This window comes from Mesoplodon densirostris, chromosome 12, assembly GCF_025265405.1.
Source record: "Mesoplodon densirostris isolate mMesDen1 chromosome 12, mMesDen1 primary haplotype, whole genome shotgun sequence".
Taxonomy (NCBI): Eukaryota; Metazoa; Chordata; class Mammalia; order Artiodactyla; family Ziphiidae; genus Mesoplodon; species Mesoplodon densirostris.
This window is the reverse complement of record NC_082672.1, coordinates 1,827,923-1,845,503: the sequence shown is the minus strand read 5'-3', so window position 1 is coordinate 1,845,503 and position 17,581 is coordinate 1,827,923. Positions and strand designations below refer to the sequence as shown.

Sequence of the window (17,581 nt, the reverse complement as noted above, 5' to 3'; positions counted from 1 at the left end):
TGAAGGACTTGGCCGTCTTAACACAGTGCCACCATCCGATCCGTGTGGCATGTTCCTCCTGCTTCTCAGACTCCAGGAAAGACATGCCAAGCTGCATCTCTTTATCCCGAAACAGCGAGGAGGGTGGAGGGGACTTTAGGGATAGTTAACTTGTAGGTAAAGTATATTGTAGAATGTTAAGCTTCAAGTAAACTCAATTACAGAATTACTCGAAGGCCCTCCGCTGCCTTCGGACTCAGCCTCCCTTGACAAGACTCTGGGGCCGTATCTTCTCCAGCCATGTGAGCTTGGGGTGTTTCCCAGCATCCGGGGCCTCCTACGTAATGTGGGGCAGTGGTGCTACCTACTGGGACTGCAGGTTTGGGACCAATGAGATGATAATTCCTGGGAATCTCTTAGTCTCACATAGTAATTATTCAATAAATCTTAGAGATTGTAATTTACAGAAACTGTTTTAAAATCAACATATATGGATAGCAGCGTGCTTACAAGTGTTCAAATGAGCTCATTGATATAGGGTGCCTGACACACTGATTTTTTTTTTAATTTTTATTTTATATTGGAGTATACTTGATTTACAATGTTATGTTGGTTTCACGTGTACAGAAAAGTGATTCAGTTATACATATACGTATATCTATTCTTTTTCAGATTCTTTTCTCATATAGGTTATTACAGAATATTGAGTAGAGTTCCCTGTGCTCTACAGTACATCCTTGTTGATTATCTATTTTATATTTAGTAGTGTGTATGTGTTAATCCCAAACTCTTAATTTATTCCCCCCGCCCCACCTTTCCCCTTTGGTAATCCTAAGTCTGTTCTCTATGTCTGTGAGTCTGTCTCTGTTTCATAGATAAGTTCATTTGTGTCATATTTGAGATTCCACATATAAGTGATATCACTTATGATATTTGTCTTTCTCTGTCTGACTTCACTTAGTGTGATAATCTCTGGGTCCATCCATGTTGCTGCAGATGGCATGATTTCTTTCTTCTTTATGGCCGAGTATATTCATTGTATATACGTACCACATCTTCTTTATCCATTCATCTGTCAGTGGACATCTAGGTTGCTTCCATGTCCTGGCTATTGTAAACAGTGCTGCAGTGAACATTGGGGTGCATGTCTCTTTTTGAATTATGGTTTTCTCAGGGTATATGCTCAGGAGCAACACACTGATTTCTGAATCCTACATAAGCCTTTCTTCCCATTACAGAGAAAAATCTGTTGTACTCTTTGAGTTCTGGGAAATATGAAAAGATGTCCATACTTGATTTTTTTCAGGCTGTCCTGGTGCCAAAAAGAACGAGTTTCTGACGAGTGTGCTGGACGCGCTGTCCACAGACATGGTCCATGCCGTCTCCGACCCCTCCTCCCCAGGCAGGTGCGTGCACTCGACTGAAGAGCAGGAGGCTGGGAAGAAGCCCGGCATTCAGGGAACTCTCAGAAGCTGGAGGGCAGAGTCCAGACCCTGGCATCCGAGGCCTGATCAGCTTAGCGGACAAGGCAGGGCCTGCAGGAAAGAAGTCCCCTCCCCAAACCTGAGGTCACTTCCTTAGTCTGGAGGACATTTGTTTAGCAGGTTCTCTTGTAATGCGATCAACCCAGGGAGGATGTTGCCATCAGGGACAAGGCCCAGACCTTGGGATTTTCCCAGGTTCCATCAGGCAGGGGCGGGGGCGGGGGTGGGGGAGGGGAGGGGAGGGAATGGGAGGACCCTGGTCCAGAAGGCTTCCTGCTTTGGAATCGCATTTTAGAGCTATTGACTGGATTTTAAATACTTTGAATTAAAATATTCAAATTTAAATTCTCAAAATAGGATTTCTATACAGTAAAATATATATGACATAAAATTTACCATCACAACCATTTTCAAGGCTGCAATTCAGTGGCATTAATTACATTAACAAAGTGTTCAAAATCTGACTTCTGAAACTCTGGAAACTTGCTCTGTGTGCCTGGTGGAAATTCTGCAGTTCTGGGGCTGAGGCTTTGAGCTTTGCTTCCGGAGAGACTGTTAATTCCCCGAAGCTGTTCGTCTCTGTGGGTGACGTCCCTAGGAGAGTAGTTTGCAGTGTTTAATGGATATAGTGTTTCAAGCGTTGGATCTCCCCTGTTAATTAGTAATAAGTAATCTCTCTATTTTAAAGCACATTTTCTGATTGGGAATCTCACTGTCTTTATTTCCTTAGTGCACTGGCCTTCTTCCCTGCCTGCCCCAAACCTTGATTATTTCATCTTTTCTAGATGATCTAAAGCTTCCTGGTCTTCTTCAACTCAAAGCCCGCCTCTCTCTGTCTCTGTTTAAGAGTAAGATTGCAGAAGAAAAAAAGCAGTGCTAATGAATCCAGTAGTAAATTAAATGATGAAGCAAAAAAAAAATATCACCCAATTTTCAAATTGACCTCTTATATTCTTGGAAAGATAGATCTTCTCTGTAAAACTAAAATTGAAAGCAGTAAATGAATTTCCATCCTAGAAGGTCCTCTGAAAGTTTGGGAAATAACTAATAGCATCAGAAAGCCCTAATACCTGGGAACTTTGGTGTCTGACTCACTCTTTACACCCACGGAAACACAGAGACCAACAGCCAGACCAGCAAGGAAGGACCAGGGGTTATGTGAGCGCCTGCTGCCCCTCCCGCTTGGTGAGAGGCCCAGTGTGACACCCGGGATGGTCTCCAAGGTCAGCCTCAAGGCCAGGCCTTCTGGAAGAGTTTTTTACCTATATCTTAAAGTATCAATCTTTTTTTTTTTTTTAATCCAGGGCAAGATGTCTGGTTACCACTTTAAGATATATGCTGTTTTGCACCTTTTAGTTTACCCGTGGCGTAAACAACCTGCCCACGAGTCACAATTAAAGACGCAGAGGGCCTCTGGGTCCCAGGTTGAGTAGGTGTGTGACGTGCGAGCCGATGGGCCACCCCCACGGGGCTTTGTCCTCACGACTTGCCAACGCCCAGCGCGTGATTGGCCTGCATCAGTTCACTGTGCCATTTGCCATTTTGAAACCAACTTGAAAGTGTTTTGCCAAATTTCTATTTCTAAGTTATTTTAAAAAATCATTATATCGAATGGCAAAGCCACGCAAACTTAGGTCCTCCTTCCAGGAAACTCAGAGCACAGGGGCCCTTGCTGGAGGGACCAGGGCCGGGGTGGGGAGGCAGCCAGCTGCCGGGGGCCCCTGACCACCTGTGTGTCTTCCAGGCTCTCGGAACCTGACCCCAGCCACACGCTGGAGGAGAGAGTGGTCCACTGGTATTTCAAACTTCTGGATAAAAACTCCAGTGGGGACATCGGCAAAAAGGAAATCAAGCCCTTCAAGAGATTCCTTCGGAAGAAGTCCAAACCCAAAAAATGCGTGAAGAAGTTTGTTGAATACTGTGATGTGAATAACGACAAGTCCATTTCCCTGCAAGAGTTGATGGGCTGCCTGGGCGTGACCAGAGAAGAAGGCGAAGCTAACACGAGGAAACGGCACAGTAAGAGCCTTTCTCCTTATTTTGCTCCCATGCCTGTCCACTCTAGTCTTAAGATGTGGAGACTGTCCTTGCAGTCTGAAGGTGGAGGGAAGTCTGATGTGCCATATGACTGTAGGTCACCCGTCCGTGGAAGCGCTCACAGACCGTCGTAAGCGGTCAAGGGGAAGCCGGGTGGGAAAGGTGGGAGCTGAGTGGTGTCTGGAGACAAGCCTCACTGTTCCATCCGGGGGGCATGGGGTAGGGGGTGCCCTTCTCCAGGGGCGCCTTTGGATGCTGAACAGCAAACTGGGCACCCTTGGGAGTAACTCGGGAACTCCACGCATGACCCCGACCAAGCATTCAGCCCGGTTCATTAGCAGTTCAATAATTCCTGTTTCCAAGCCAGTTATTTCAATGTTTGAAACAGTGTTTCAGCTGCGTTACCAGATGTGTGTGTCTCTTCCCGGAACCCAGGTGCTGTCAGCAGCCCAGGGTCCGTGTGCAGACTTGATGGTTTGCAGAGACCTCTCCCATCTCTGTTAATTTATGATTCTGTTATTCTGTTACCAAACTTGTAGCATATTTGAAACATGAAACAAGTTTGAGAGTAGATTCCGGAGCATCCGTAGATGGTGGTCTTTACGCTTCCTCGTAGTTGCAGCTCAGCTGGGACGTGGAAGTCCTGGCCGCTGACCTCGATTGTGGGCTTCGGGAAAGGACTGCATCTGTCTTATCAGTTTCTGTGTCCCGAGCACTCGTCATAATAGTCATTCCGCATGATTCAGCCGAACTTGGTTCCAGGCTAGACCCCTGTAATTGTGAAAGGACTCTTGCTGATTTTCCTGTGAGAAGTTACTCCTGGAAGAGTTGAGTTTTATTTTGAAGACCTCTCTATGGGCTCTCGGAAGCTAAGTGCACTTCATGTTGCCCCGAACATGTCCAGACTGCAAACAGTGGTAAAAATACGCAGCCACCCACTTTGCTGACCTTGTGGGGTGATGATGGCATTTCCTGGCATGATGTGGGTCCTTGCTGCCCTCTGATGGGGATCAGACTCAGAAGACTCTGGTCGTGGAGACATTGTGTGCAGCATTTGCCGTGCTGCTGTGTGTCTGCAGGCGGGGGGAGGGGCTGAGCGGGTCAGGGGGTGACCGGCCCCCATCACCATCCTACTTCATGGTCTCCGTGGCTCTTTTTCTCCCAACCAGGCCGGGGATGGGGGTGAGGCTGCCCTCATGCTCACTTGCAGATGAGAAACCCAAGAGCGCCGTGCGGCTTTCAAGCCCTACAGCCACCCGAGGCGTGAGACGGGTCCACCCTGAACAGCGGCCCAAGCACACAGGTCCACCCGCAGGACACTGGTGCCTGCTGGGCTGCAGCTTCTGTCAGGTTTCCTCAACCTTGCGCCCTGCAGCCCCCGGGGGTGCCTTGGACGCTTCCAGTCCAGGCAGTCGCCCCCACCCTTGCTGTCCTTTGTTGGGGCTTAGGGTCACTGCTGCTGTCTGACACTGCCTGTGATTCTTGGATCTGGACAGACGTTCTCACTCATCCTATGCTTTTTTTTTTCGATTCTGGTCCCCCATAGGGCCCCAAGAGACAAGTGACCTATTGCAGTTTTAGGCAGAAATCCTGGCAGCCAGGTGTCTCAGAGGCCCAGGGGATCACCATGGGAGCCAAGGGGGAGCCAGTGGCCGGCTAGCTGGAGGCCGGGGGACTGTAGCTCCCCCCGCCCTGGGGCTCTGGTGATTGCCGGGGAGGGGGATGAACTCTGACCCGATGACTTGTTTCAGCTGTTGCCAGGTTGGCTTGGGGCCGCGGTGGCCCTTCCTCCGTTCCAGAAGCCAGCCTTGAACTTCTGAAAGATTCCAGTTTTGTGGTTTCAATGAGCAAATTAAGTGCAGGCTCAACAGTGTGTAGAATCTGCCCTTTTAATCTGTAATCATCACCCCTTTCTGAAGGGCCCAGGCCAATCCATTGTTTGCAAGGACCCCCCTCTGGATGAGCACCCAAACCCGAGCCTCATCCGCGTGCCTGAGGGATGTCCCTCACCAGGGTCACGGTCCTTTCTGCACGTTTCCTAAATACAAAGGAAGTCAGCCAATGGAGATGCTTGGCAGGGAGAGTGGGCGGGGGGGGGGGCCAGTGCAGGGCGGCTTTGCCAGGAGCATAATTGGCCTCAGAGCGGCGGCAAGTGTGAGGCATTTTGAGATGGAACGGGACCCCGCCAAGAGTTTCAAGATGAATTCTGAGCAGCGGAGAAATCACTATCCTGGATACTGCCGCCTGACCCAGCCCTTTGGTTCTGCAGAGAAGGCCACGCTCTCCACCCACCCCCGCTCTTCGTGGCTTAGTCCACAGTGTGGATGGGTCATTTCCAGAGCATTAACCAGGAGTGGGTGTGTTGTTTAAACACCAGCGCTTGGTGTGAATTGGTGCCACGTAGCCTGTGTTGAGCCCGCGGGTTCCGGGGCATTAGGAACCACTGCGCTCGCGAGTGAGTCCTGAGCTTCTACAAAGGTACAGATGGTGCTGAGGAAGGTGTGAACATCCCACCCCTCGGTCAGGTACAGGAATTCTGACTTTGTGGCTAACGAAGTGCTCAGTTCCTTAGTCATTCATTCGTTCAACACAGACGTCGAGGATCTGCCGTGAATCACGGGGCGGAGGTGGGAGCTCAGTCTCAGAAGCTCCCCAGTTTGTAGGGAAGATAGAAAAGCCCTAGAAAGGCCCACACGTAAGGCGTGGGTGTGAGCAGGCTGCTGCCCGGGCCCTGAGGAGGCAGCTCCCAGCTCAAGGACTCGGGAAAGCGTCACTGGGCCGGGCACCTGAGTGCCAGCCCGGCGGCCAAAAGGATGGACGGGACGGCCCAGCCCCTGTGCCAAACACTGGGACACTGGTGCCTCCCCTGGAGCATCTCCGATGCAAAGCCTCCACACTGCCCGGTCAGAGCCCGAGGCATAAGGGGTAACTGCGTGACACCTGAGGACAGCCTCGTCAGAGAGCCCAGGGACCGTGAGAAGGGGCTCCTGGTCAGGCGTCTGCCAGCCAAGGGTGCCCTCGCGGGAGAAATGGGATCAGAAGCTGGTCTTCCTGGAAACGCGGAAGGTCGGTCGGTCTTGCTCTGCTCTGGGTATACCACGTCAGCTCTCACCCTGCACGCTGAGGCCTCAGGAAGCTGACGTGAATCCAGCACCTTCAGGGTCACGATCCTGGACACCTACCCTTGGTTGTAAACAAAACTGTCTCAAACCCCACCTCCCTATCAGCACCAGCGTTGGACCTCTGAGTTGGCTCAAGGGCTTTAGCCGATCACATGCCCTATTGTTTTATAACCTGGTTAAAAAATGGAAAACTTGAGGTGTGGCCAGTCCAACAGATCAGGAGCCAGTGCTGTGGAGAAGATGGTGCCCACAGAGGAAGTGCACTCCCCCAGCCCCGGCTGCTCTCGGGCTGCAGGATGCTGCCCTCTGTCCCTGGGTGGGGGGCGGAGCAGGAGCATCTCCACACCTCTCCTTGGGGCCGGGACTGCGTTCGCACAGAGGACAGAACACACAAGGGGAACAGAGAACAGGTTCGCGGGCAGAGCGGATGCGCAAAAGGGGTGCAGGCCACGTCCTCTTGCCGAGAGGGGTCCAGGGTCTCCGCACAGCCCTACAAGGGGACACGGAGAGGGTGGGTGTGTAACCCTGCTCTCAGGGGAGCGAATAACAGAGTAGAACACCTTGATGTCATCATCATTTATTAGAAATGTTTAAATTACTGCAGAAACTTGAGTTATCTTCTTTATGTGCCTCTGAGGAAACCGATGTGTATGAATTTTATTGTCTCATTAGTAACCAGGAAGATAGCATGTATAAACCCCTCTCTTCCCCCAGATAAGCTAAATTTGGTCAAAGTGGCAATTTGGTCAAAAATGAGCATTGGGGATTTGGATACATTATTAGCTGATCTTGCAACCCTTTTTTTTTATCTTGCAGAATTTCTCTAAGAGTTTTCCAACTCTTTTTTTTTCAACTTTATTATCATTTATTTTTTCCTACCCTGTGTAATTTGAAATAGTGAAAAGTCAGAAAAACCTAAATATTCCGGAAGAGGTTAGTTGGGACAGTCTAAATATCCAAGTGGTTACCAGTTTCTTTTGTTTTCTTTATTTTTGCTCACTAGTTAACAATACATTTTTTTATTCTAAAAAATATGAGAAATTAAATAAAGAACATAAATAACACATGACCTTTTATTCTGAGACAAAATCAGACCAGATCTATAGCTTTCCAAAAAATATTTCTATGCACATATACTTATGTATTTATGTACTATGATTTTCACTACAAAATGGTGTCATAATATACATACTTCATTAATCACACTTATTTTAAGCAAGTACACAAGATTTTGCATTTAAATTTTTGCAACTAAGACATATTATTGGGAACTTGATCTCAATTTTCACCATTACAAAAAATGCAAAAATGAAAAAAAAACCCTGAAAACTATTGAGAATTGATAGAGCCTAGAAAAAAGAACTTCTGAAGAATTCAGAAAAAAAGTTCACAAAAGATGATACCATGCCCTCATGATTCTCCAAAATGACCATTGTGCAGAAAATCAGCAATTAGGAAATATTCGTTTTTGACCAAATTATCTTTTCCAGCCAGACTGCCATGCCAGCTACATTCTCTCAGGCATATTGCCTTACAGCCAAATTGCCATTCGCTGTGTCACCTGGAAACAATCACTATCATTCGATACCGATGAAGCCACCCTTCCCGCCACACACACGCATCCATCGCTGAGCTCTGTGGTAGGAGCTGGGAAATACATACTCATTTTCTCACTGAAAAGTATTTTTTATTGATGTGGCATGGCTTCATATTTACTTTGATGATGTACATTCTGTTTCTTTCAAATTAATTAACAGTTTATTATTTTTCTGCCCTTCATGTAATTTAAATGGAGCTTTTCCGTACTCCTTCTTGAGTGGAATATTCCATCCAGTGTCATTAATGAAATTTATATTCTCTTCATCTACATAGCAAAGTTCTAAACACCAAAAAATGTTAATTTTTCTTGCTGTAACCTAACTTGAATCTGTAGCTACCTCCAATGACCAGTAGACTGATATTTGCCATAAAAGAAACCAAGAAAAATCTGGCAATTGTTGATAGTGCAATTGGTTTAGATTAGATTCAAAGTATCAGTTTAAAACTCTTTAAATTTGAACCAATGGCGCCAAAAGCCTACTTTCTCTGTAAAGTAGTCATTTCAGGCAAAGCAAAGTGGAGAGTGGCAACAGAAATTATCCCGATCCTTGGATCATTCAAACTACAATGGAAAGAGATAGTCCACTTAGCTACCATTTATTTAATATTTTTGCAATTTACTTAATATGTTTGTGTTTCAAATTTTCATGCTCTATTTCTGTTTGCTTGAATATAGCAAGAGAAGAAGTTTGAACACAGAATAATTTTGCTCTTTATTTTTTTAATTGAAAGGATAGACGTCAACAATTAAGGCAATTGAGATGAGGGATGCTCCCTCCGTCTACTGATTCATTCAAAAGATACTTACAGGTGCTCCCTGCTCTAAACATTGGCAAAATCACAGTAAATAAAACAGACAAAAGTTCACATCCTTCTGGAGCTTACATTTTAGTGTGGATGCAAGAAATGAGATAAATAGGAAAAATCCACTGTGTGATGGGTGATGCTAGCTAAGGCAGTGATGGGGGAGGGGAGGGCGAGGGCTGGAATTTCAGGTGGAGATTTGGGGCAGGAAAAGTGCCTCCACAGGTGATGTCCCAGGTCCCAGTCTTGAAGGAGGCACAGACGGAACCAAGCAGGATTTGGGAACAGTTATTTTGAGCCAAACAAGTTAAATGATTCTCGTGATTTAACTATAAAACCAAAAGATTTCAAAGACCCGGTGCTGGTTCCTAGACTTCCAGCTGCCTGGGTCCTCTCTCCCTGGGAGAGTTTGAAAACTCGGGGAAGGAGGTCTCCATGACTAGTGGACACGCCTTTGGAGTTTTGGGTAAAATGGAACAGTCTTCTAAAGTTGGGCCAGAGCATTTGTATTGTTGGGAATTATTTACATCGTGACTTTTATGATCCACTATTTATAATCTATGCTCAGTGTATGTGTAGATGCATATTTTCTCATGTAAACAAGTCTGCCAACGGACGACACTTTCCTACAGTGATATGGATTTCTTCCTGAAACATTCTATTTAACCTTTTACTAAATAAAGAATATTTGGTTTTTAATCTTTCTTTTTTTTCCCCTGTTAGCGCCTAGAGGTAATGCTGAAAGCACTTCTAATAGGCAGGTGAGTATGTCTACATTGTAGCCTTAATAATTTACTGCTTTAGTTATAGGCAATAAAAATTGAGGTTCTGTCAATTTGTAAAGTGAAGTTCCTTCCAAGAAAAGGAGCAACTTATCGTGTCTACACCCCTGTGAGGCCCCAAATAGCCATGCAAAATTCTGTCAGAAATTACCAACTTGCTGAAACATCAGCATCAACATTTTGCCCTAACTATTATTTTCTTGCTTCTTGAAATTTCAATTATTTTATTATTTTTAGAAAAATTTCTGAATCCCCTTATTTTTGTAAATATTTATTTTTAAATAGTTCTCCAGGATGTGGATTTGTAATTTATTCCTTACGTTTGGTTAAGGAGATTGCAGGGACGGGGAGTCTTCTTTTTTCATCTAGGGATCCGAGTGAGACAAGTGGCAGCTCCAGAAGGGATTTTTCACTTCCTGCCGTGTGTGCTCATAAACATACTTCTGTGCTTCTGAATCTGTATTTCTGCCTGTGCAATTAAAGGAGATAACTGTGGTGTCTCTCCCCAGCATCCCAGGCCACAGGCTCTGCAAAGTCAGAATACTTTCCAGAAGATGAACACGAGCGATTCATTTCTCCCTCTCTCAAAGCCAGGGCCACATCCTCCTTTCTTAAGACCACTTGTCAATTTGTTATGTATTTTGTCTTCACCTGCTTGATTCCAGGTCTCTGGTCCCTAAGGCAGGCCCCCGTATTTGTGGTGGGCTTGAAGTGGAGACCTCCCACGCGCACCTTGGATGCAATTTAAAACCATTTCATTAGGAAAGATGTGTGATACGGTCGGTCTTCTTTGTTTCGCAACTCTTTATGGTTTCAACTTTTAAAATCCCACTGCAAATCACTTGTGCTTTAGAACAGGGCTGCTCTGAAAGCAATGACCCGGCCCGAGCTCCGAAGACTTCCAAACGGTTGTTTTCCTAAGGTAACGCCAATGACGGGCACATGGGCGCTGCCTCAGCCTGAAATAAACTCTGCTCCAAACACAAGACCCACTCAGGTTTTCCCCGAAAAGGAATCCAGAGCGGTTTCCCCAGCTCTTTTTATGGTGTTTATCACTGCAAACTGTGATCCTGGGATGAGGTTCTGCAGTGGCTGGCACGTGATAAAGTGATTGAAGACCCTACAGATTTCTTTGAAGAATCAGAGTCCCAACCACCAAAATCTTTCACTATATGAATAACCAAACACAAGAACTATGAAATGAAGGACAGCCAGTAGGATGCATGAAGCTTATATTTGATCGAAAAGTGAGCTGTCTTTCTTGGTATCTTCTCCAGTTTCTATCACAGTTCAGCAGTGATCAGAACACTGCCATCAGCCACTGCTGACATAGCTTAAAACGTTAGTGCCACCCCTCCTCCAGAAAATCTGGCAGCTTTAGTTGCTGGTAAAATACATTGATGGCTTATCTTTATCCTCAGCTAATTAAAACAAGATTTCTTATTCACTTAATGCAGGAGATATAGTCTCTCTTCTTGTCCCCTGTTCATATATTTATCTGGGGAATAAAAGCCAACACAGAAGCCTCCTGAATGTTCAAGTGTAATTATTTTAAATAGACCAACTTGTACTGGTCGGAATGGGTCTACGTGGAGAAATAAACCTGGAAGATTGTACTTTGCTTCTCCTTTTCATTCTATATTATTTTTAATTGGCACAGTGCAGAATTCCAGTAATTTAGTAAACAAAACTTTTCAAGTTGTATTTCATAGAGAGGCCAAATAGTGAATGGAAAGGATGAAAAGAAAAATGTTAAAAGAAAACATGCCTTTATCAAATTTGAAGCATCAATTAGTATTAAAAGTATTTTTATATGATAAATCCATGGTGATTGGAGATTCTGTGCAATGTTTAATATATTGAACACACAATCCTTGAAATAAATGCTTTCTCAACTGATATATTTTTCCTAATATTTCTGATCATTGAGTGGGAGGAAAGTGCTAGAAGTTGAGAAGTGTCCACAATGTTTTTATTATTTTTTAAAATTCTTACACCCCAAATAAAGCACTCTTTCTTTTCACATCTATTTTAAAATATTGCTTTTTTTCCTTGTTGTTACCAGCTGGGTTTATTTTATTCCTAAAAGGCAAGTCTTCGTCTTCAGAGATGAGTGATGCAAATGTCTAAATACATCTCTTTTTTGTCTTTTTTTCAGCCAAGGAAGCAAGGATAAACGACTGACACATCCATGGCAGGTCCTAGACACGTGGTCGACTCCCTCACCAAAAAGCAATTAAAAAAACCAAAACAAACACATAGTATTGCACTTTGTACTTTAACTGTAAATTCACTTTGTAGAAATGAGATATTTAAACAGATGGCTTTAATCTGTGAAAATGGAAAGGCTGGCTTCAGAAGAGTAATCACATACAATGTATGTGTCCTTCTTTGACCTTCAAAATCTGTAGTTGGTGGAGATGTATTTTGAGTGGATTTAAGCTTAATTTCTTCCTCCTACGCATGTTAATCTGGCAGAAGCCTTGGCCTAAGGCACTCTGGCTCCAGGCCTGTATCTCCTTACCAGGGCCGTTACTAATAGTCTCACCAGGTTGGCATCGTTGGAAATCTACTGCCCTGGCAGCATTGCTGAATCCATGTTGGAAGCTTCATGGCGCCATAGAAGTTTGTAATCAACTGCTATCTTCGTCATGCAGTTAATGAGTGCATGGGTCTTTTTGTTTCTTGGGATTTTGTGTTAGTTTGTTGGTTTTCCTTCCAAAGTTCTCGCTCACACAATGAGTTACCCAACCACTAAAGCGATCTTTACAGGTAGTGCCCTGGTAGAAAAGAATGTTTTTCAAACTCTTTTTGATGTGCCTGCTTTTTCCATTGCAAGCTTCTGTTTGAGTTTTGCCTTGGGCTCAGATTATTCATGCAGTAAGTGCTAGAGAATTCTTTCTGCCTTTCTGAGGCAGCATGAAGGGGTCCATCGTTCAGAAAAGTAAATTTCATCATGACCTGACCAAGCCAGCTAAACACGCTTGTCAGCCTGCTTTTTCTCTTACACCCTGCCCCTACCCATCCGACCGTGGCCCACCCAGGGGCCCCATGGAAGGTAAAACTGTCCCCTGAACAAATTATGAACAGTCCCCTTAAAGAAGGCACAGCCAGGCGAAGCTGTGCCTGGGTATTGATCTTGGCAGCCGGAGACAAAGGCCTGTGGGTCCCCCACCTTCCCTTTTTCTTTCCTGGAGGTCTCAAGGGCTCAAGGGTTTGCTGATGGGAAATTCATCCAAATGGGACTTGAGAGGGGCAAGTGGGGAGCTGAATGCCCCCCTGTGAGCAGCAGAGCGGGCCCTCAGGGCAGCCGGCTGCCCGTCTCATAGCTGGACCCCGGCCTCCGCAAAGGTGCCCATGGGCTCCATGAAGCATTTAGGGGACAGCCCCGGAGCTGGGGTGACACGCTGTGACACTGTCTCGGCTCTAGCTTTTGGTTTGGGAAAAAAATCTTCACGGCCCCAGACCCCCCAACACATGTTCTGTCAAACGATCTTGAATTTGCATGAAGACGTTTCAAGAGGCGTCTCATTTAAACCGTGCAAAAGTCAAAACGGAAACTTTGGAAACACAAAACCAGCTCCAGTGTGTGTCACCATTGTTTAAGAAACAGTTAGCATCCTAAATTTATTGGATGATCTTTTATATTTCTGAACTTTGAATTTAATCATTTTTCTTAGATTAAAATAAAATATGCTATCAAAACCGTACTTGGCCTCTTGCTTCATTCTGAAGATGTTTACCATTGGAAAGCAAGGCGGGGACCCTGGGCTGGAGTGAAGTGAACCCCGGTTCTGCCCCTCTGGCCAAGGGACTTGGGACAAGTTACTTAGCCTTTGGGGGCTTCAGTCTCCTGCTCTATCCACAGGGACGACAGTGGCATGCACCCCTGGGTGAAGGATACGTGTATCCATGTGTGTAAAGGGTGAGGGCCTGGCACAAAGGGTTCCAGTGTTTGCCCTCATGACGGAAAGCAGCCGTCCACTCACCAGGTACCGGAGGCTGGGAGGACTTCCCGTCCAGCCAGAAGCTTTGTGGACCATGGAAGAGACAGAAAAGTTTCTTGTGGTTAAAGCTGATGCTGTTCACAAGTCACACCACCGGAGACCCTGTCAGGCCATTTCTCTTGGTCCCCAGCCCGTCCCCAGACCCAGTGTCCGCCCTTGGTTAGACTCTCATTATATCTCACCTGGACCATTGCAGGAGCTGCTGCTTCTCTCAGTTTTGTTGAGATGTAACTGACATACGCCACTGCGTCAGGGTAATGTGCACGGCGTAATGATTTGACTTTCACATACTGTGAAATAGTTGTCACAATAAGTTTAGATAACATCCAGCATCTCACATAGATACAAAAAAAAAGTTGTTTTTTTTTTTTTCCTGGTGATGAGAACTTTTAGGATCTACTTTCTTAGTAGTTTTCAAATACACCAAACAGCAGCATTAACTGTGGTCAGTCATGGTGTGGTCACTTCAGCAGCTTCTTAGCTGGTCTTGCTTCCTCCAGGACTCTCTATTCCTTCCTGTAAATCTCCCTGTGCCCCGCACTATTTTTTTCTCTACTCAGAAAAGTGTGATCTTTGTAAAACCTCAGCATTTCAATTGTGCAGTCAAGATGTTGCTGGAAAGGAATTAAGAGGGAATGCTCCTTGAGCAGGCAGAGGTCGGACTACTTCTGGAGCAGGCGGGAGAGGACACGGAGCCCACGGAGGCTGAGACCCTGAACAAAGGTAGGGATGAGGTGGAGCCGCGGAGGCAGCGGGCCAGTGTGCCGGGGCTGGACCAGATGGCTCTTACTGCGAAGTATTAAGATTTCAAAGGCGAAACAGAAGTTAGTTCCCTTACGTACCTGGTGTAGCTGTTTTTAGGGATAGTTGCCTCCCCACCGAACCTCCCCTCGCCTCCTTCTCCTGTTTAAAAATGCTCTCCTGCATCCTTGTCAAAACTCTCCAAGTGGGAGATTATTTAGAAGTGCACTGACCAGCTCATAAATCATGCCCGTGAACGTCACATCCAGAATTTTTTAAAGTGATCGAGATGAAAGGTGTCAAATTTTGTAATCAACATGCAGAAATGACCGACATAATCATAAACTGCCAAGTGGACCCCGAATCATATAAACAACAGAGCTACTCCAGAGAGAAAGTAAGAATGTAGACAGCACGAAGCTCAGTGCTCTGTGGTGATGGTGATGGTGGTAGTTGAAATGGTGGTAATCATGACGATGATAATGATGGTGGTGATGGGGATGATGGTGGTGGTGATGATGCTGCTGATGATGGTGGTGATGGGTATGATGGTGATGGTGATGATGATGCTGATGATGGTGATGATGATGGTGGTGATGATGATGATGGTGATGGTGGTGATGGTGGTGATGGTGATGATGGTGATGATGGTGATGGTGATGATGGTGATGATGGTGGTGATGGTGATGGTGATGATGGTGATGATGGTGGTGATGATGATGGTGGTGATGATGATGATGGTGATGGTGATAATGGTGATGGTGATGATAGTGATGGTGATGATGGTGATGATGGTGGTGATGATGATGATGGTGATGGTGATGATGGTGATGGTGATGGTGATGATGATGATGGTGATGATGATGGTGATGATGATGATGATGATGGTGGTGATGGGTATGATGGTGATGGTGATGATGATGCTGATGATGGTGATGATGATGGTGGTGATGATGATGATGGTGATGGTGATGATGGTGATGATGATGATGGTGATGGTGATGATGGTGATGGTGAGTGATGGTGATGATGGTGATGGTGATGATGATGATGGTGATGGTGAGTGATGGTGATGATGGTGATGGTTATGATGATGATGGTGATGGTGATGATGGTGGTGATGATTTTCTCCCTAATACCATATACTACTACATGGGCCAAAATTTGTAAAGATTTTTGACTAATTAGATATTTAGACATTTTTGATATTTCTTCATTCTAAAAAGCTTCATTCTTCATTTACTATAAAGCTGTGAACAAGCCACCCCAAAGCTCCATGGCCTAAAAACACCCTTGTTTATTCTTGTCACCCTGTGTGTGTTGGCTGGGTTGTCTGGGCTTGGCTGGACCTGCCCCCATGCCTCACACCTGGCCCTGGACGTGTGGGCCTTTGGGGTGTGTCTCTGTCGTTGTGGCTAAAGCACAGGGTGATGCGCCCAACTGCATGAGCACATTTCAAGCTTCAGCTTGTAACCAGTCTGCTCATATCTGTGGGCCATCATGGGGCTCTGAGCAGGTCATGGGCAGGGAAGCACACACTGCCCACCCGGAGGCCCTGGTAACTCGTGGACTTAGATGCTATTGAGTATTAGAGATTGTGCCCAGCTGCAGTCAAGCACACAAGTGCATCCTGAACCTGGGGGCAGCAAAGCTCCACGCGTGGTGGTGCAGAAGGAAGGAAGGGGTGATGCGGCCTTGGACGGAGAGGAAGCAGGAGTCACGTGGGGAAGCGGATGGAACTGGGCCTCCCACCCATAGAAAGAGGTTTCCACCCCTCCCTCTCAGGGCTGTGCAGCCAGCATAGATCATACACACAGCCTGCTGTATAAACAGGCACTCCACAAGCGGCACTGTGGAGTCACACGTGTATCAGTACAGTTCTGTATCACATGGTTCTGAACCTTTCTCTTCAAAGAGTCCAAAGGACGGGAAAGCTTGAATCCAAAGCCCTGAACCCTGCACGTCAGGATAAAGCCTGCAGGTCTCTCCCTAAAGGAGCAGGCTCTTTAAACATGGCAGGGATGGAAGTTTTATTCAGACTCCTCTATCGTCGGGAATTGACTTCATTTATAAGAAATAGAAAATAGGAAGCCACGTCATGGTGGCAAAAGAGCCATTTTCCTCACTCAGGAAGCAGACAGACAGAAATCAGTCAGCTCAGGGTGGAGGCAGCCAGCATCCCGGGCCTTGGCCTCCCAGGCCCCTTGGGTTTGTTCTGCCATCTTTAGAGCGAGGCCTTGTCCCGGGCACTGGCTGGAGGGGCAAGTGTCTTCATCAGGGACCGGACATAGTGGAGGGCCTCGGGCCAAGACAAGGGGCCAGCTGCACATGGCACATGTTATGTTTTATTTGTCCTGAACCCCCTTTAGCAGGTGTCTGCTGAATTTCCTTGGCCATCGACATCTCTTCTTTGCATCTCCAGCTTCAGAGTTTTAACTGTACACTTGCTGCCCAGGACAGGGTGAGACAGAGGGCTGGCTGCCCAAGAAGCAGGAGGGGGTATTGCCATGAACCACGCCCACTCTCTGACACTTAACAGTACATTCAGGACACATGGTGTTTACTCCGTCTTCTACATTTTATGTGAAATAAACGCCTACTTTCTGCCTAGGTTCCCTGGACATCTGAACGCTTGCTCTTTACTGATAAAGGTGACCAGTTAACTCAGTCCATGTGTGTTTCATAGCGGAAAGTTTTCATACACCTTGTTATTAATATTTTACCTTTAGAACAAACATTTGGTTTCTTTCAGTTAAAGCTGAAATTATGCTCAGTCAATAGATGGCTTCTTTGTTAATAAAAGATGGATTTTTATACTCCTGACCAGCCTGCCTGCGTGTTGTGTTTCCAGTCTTCTGTGGCTGCTGTAGTTCAGAGGAGAAGTGCCTTTTTATCGCTTCCTAAGATCTTGTAAGTGTGCCTGGGGGAACCACCTTGAATGTTTCAGTTTAAATTTACATATTCATGATGCTATGAGTATTAGAACAGAGAAGCTAAGTTTTATTACTCAGACTATGTCAAACTCT

The 17,581-nt window shown here is 45.9% G+C and overlaps 1 protein-coding gene across 2 annotated transcripts in view; it reads left to right on the top strand.

The window, feature by feature from the left end:
- SMOC2 (SPARC related modular calcium binding 2) overlaps positions 1–12,030 on the top strand; it is a 154,447-nt gene extending 142,417 nt beyond the window's left edge. For both annotated transcript variants that reach the window (XM_060114962.1, XM_060114961.1), the window contains exons 10-13: positions 1,286–1,385; positions 3,208–3,482; positions 9,749–9,786; positions 11,966–12,030. In XM_060114962.1, the coding sequence (XP_059970945.1) occupies positions 1,286–1,385; positions 3,208–3,482; positions 9,749–9,786; positions 11,966–11,983 (431 nt within the window). In that variant the 3' untranslated portion in view covers positions 11,984–12,030. The remainder of the gene's footprint in view (positions 1–1,285; positions 1,386–3,207; positions 3,483–9,748; positions 9,787–11,965) is intronic.
- The last annotated feature ends 5,551 nt before the right edge of the window (positions 12,031–17,581 follow it).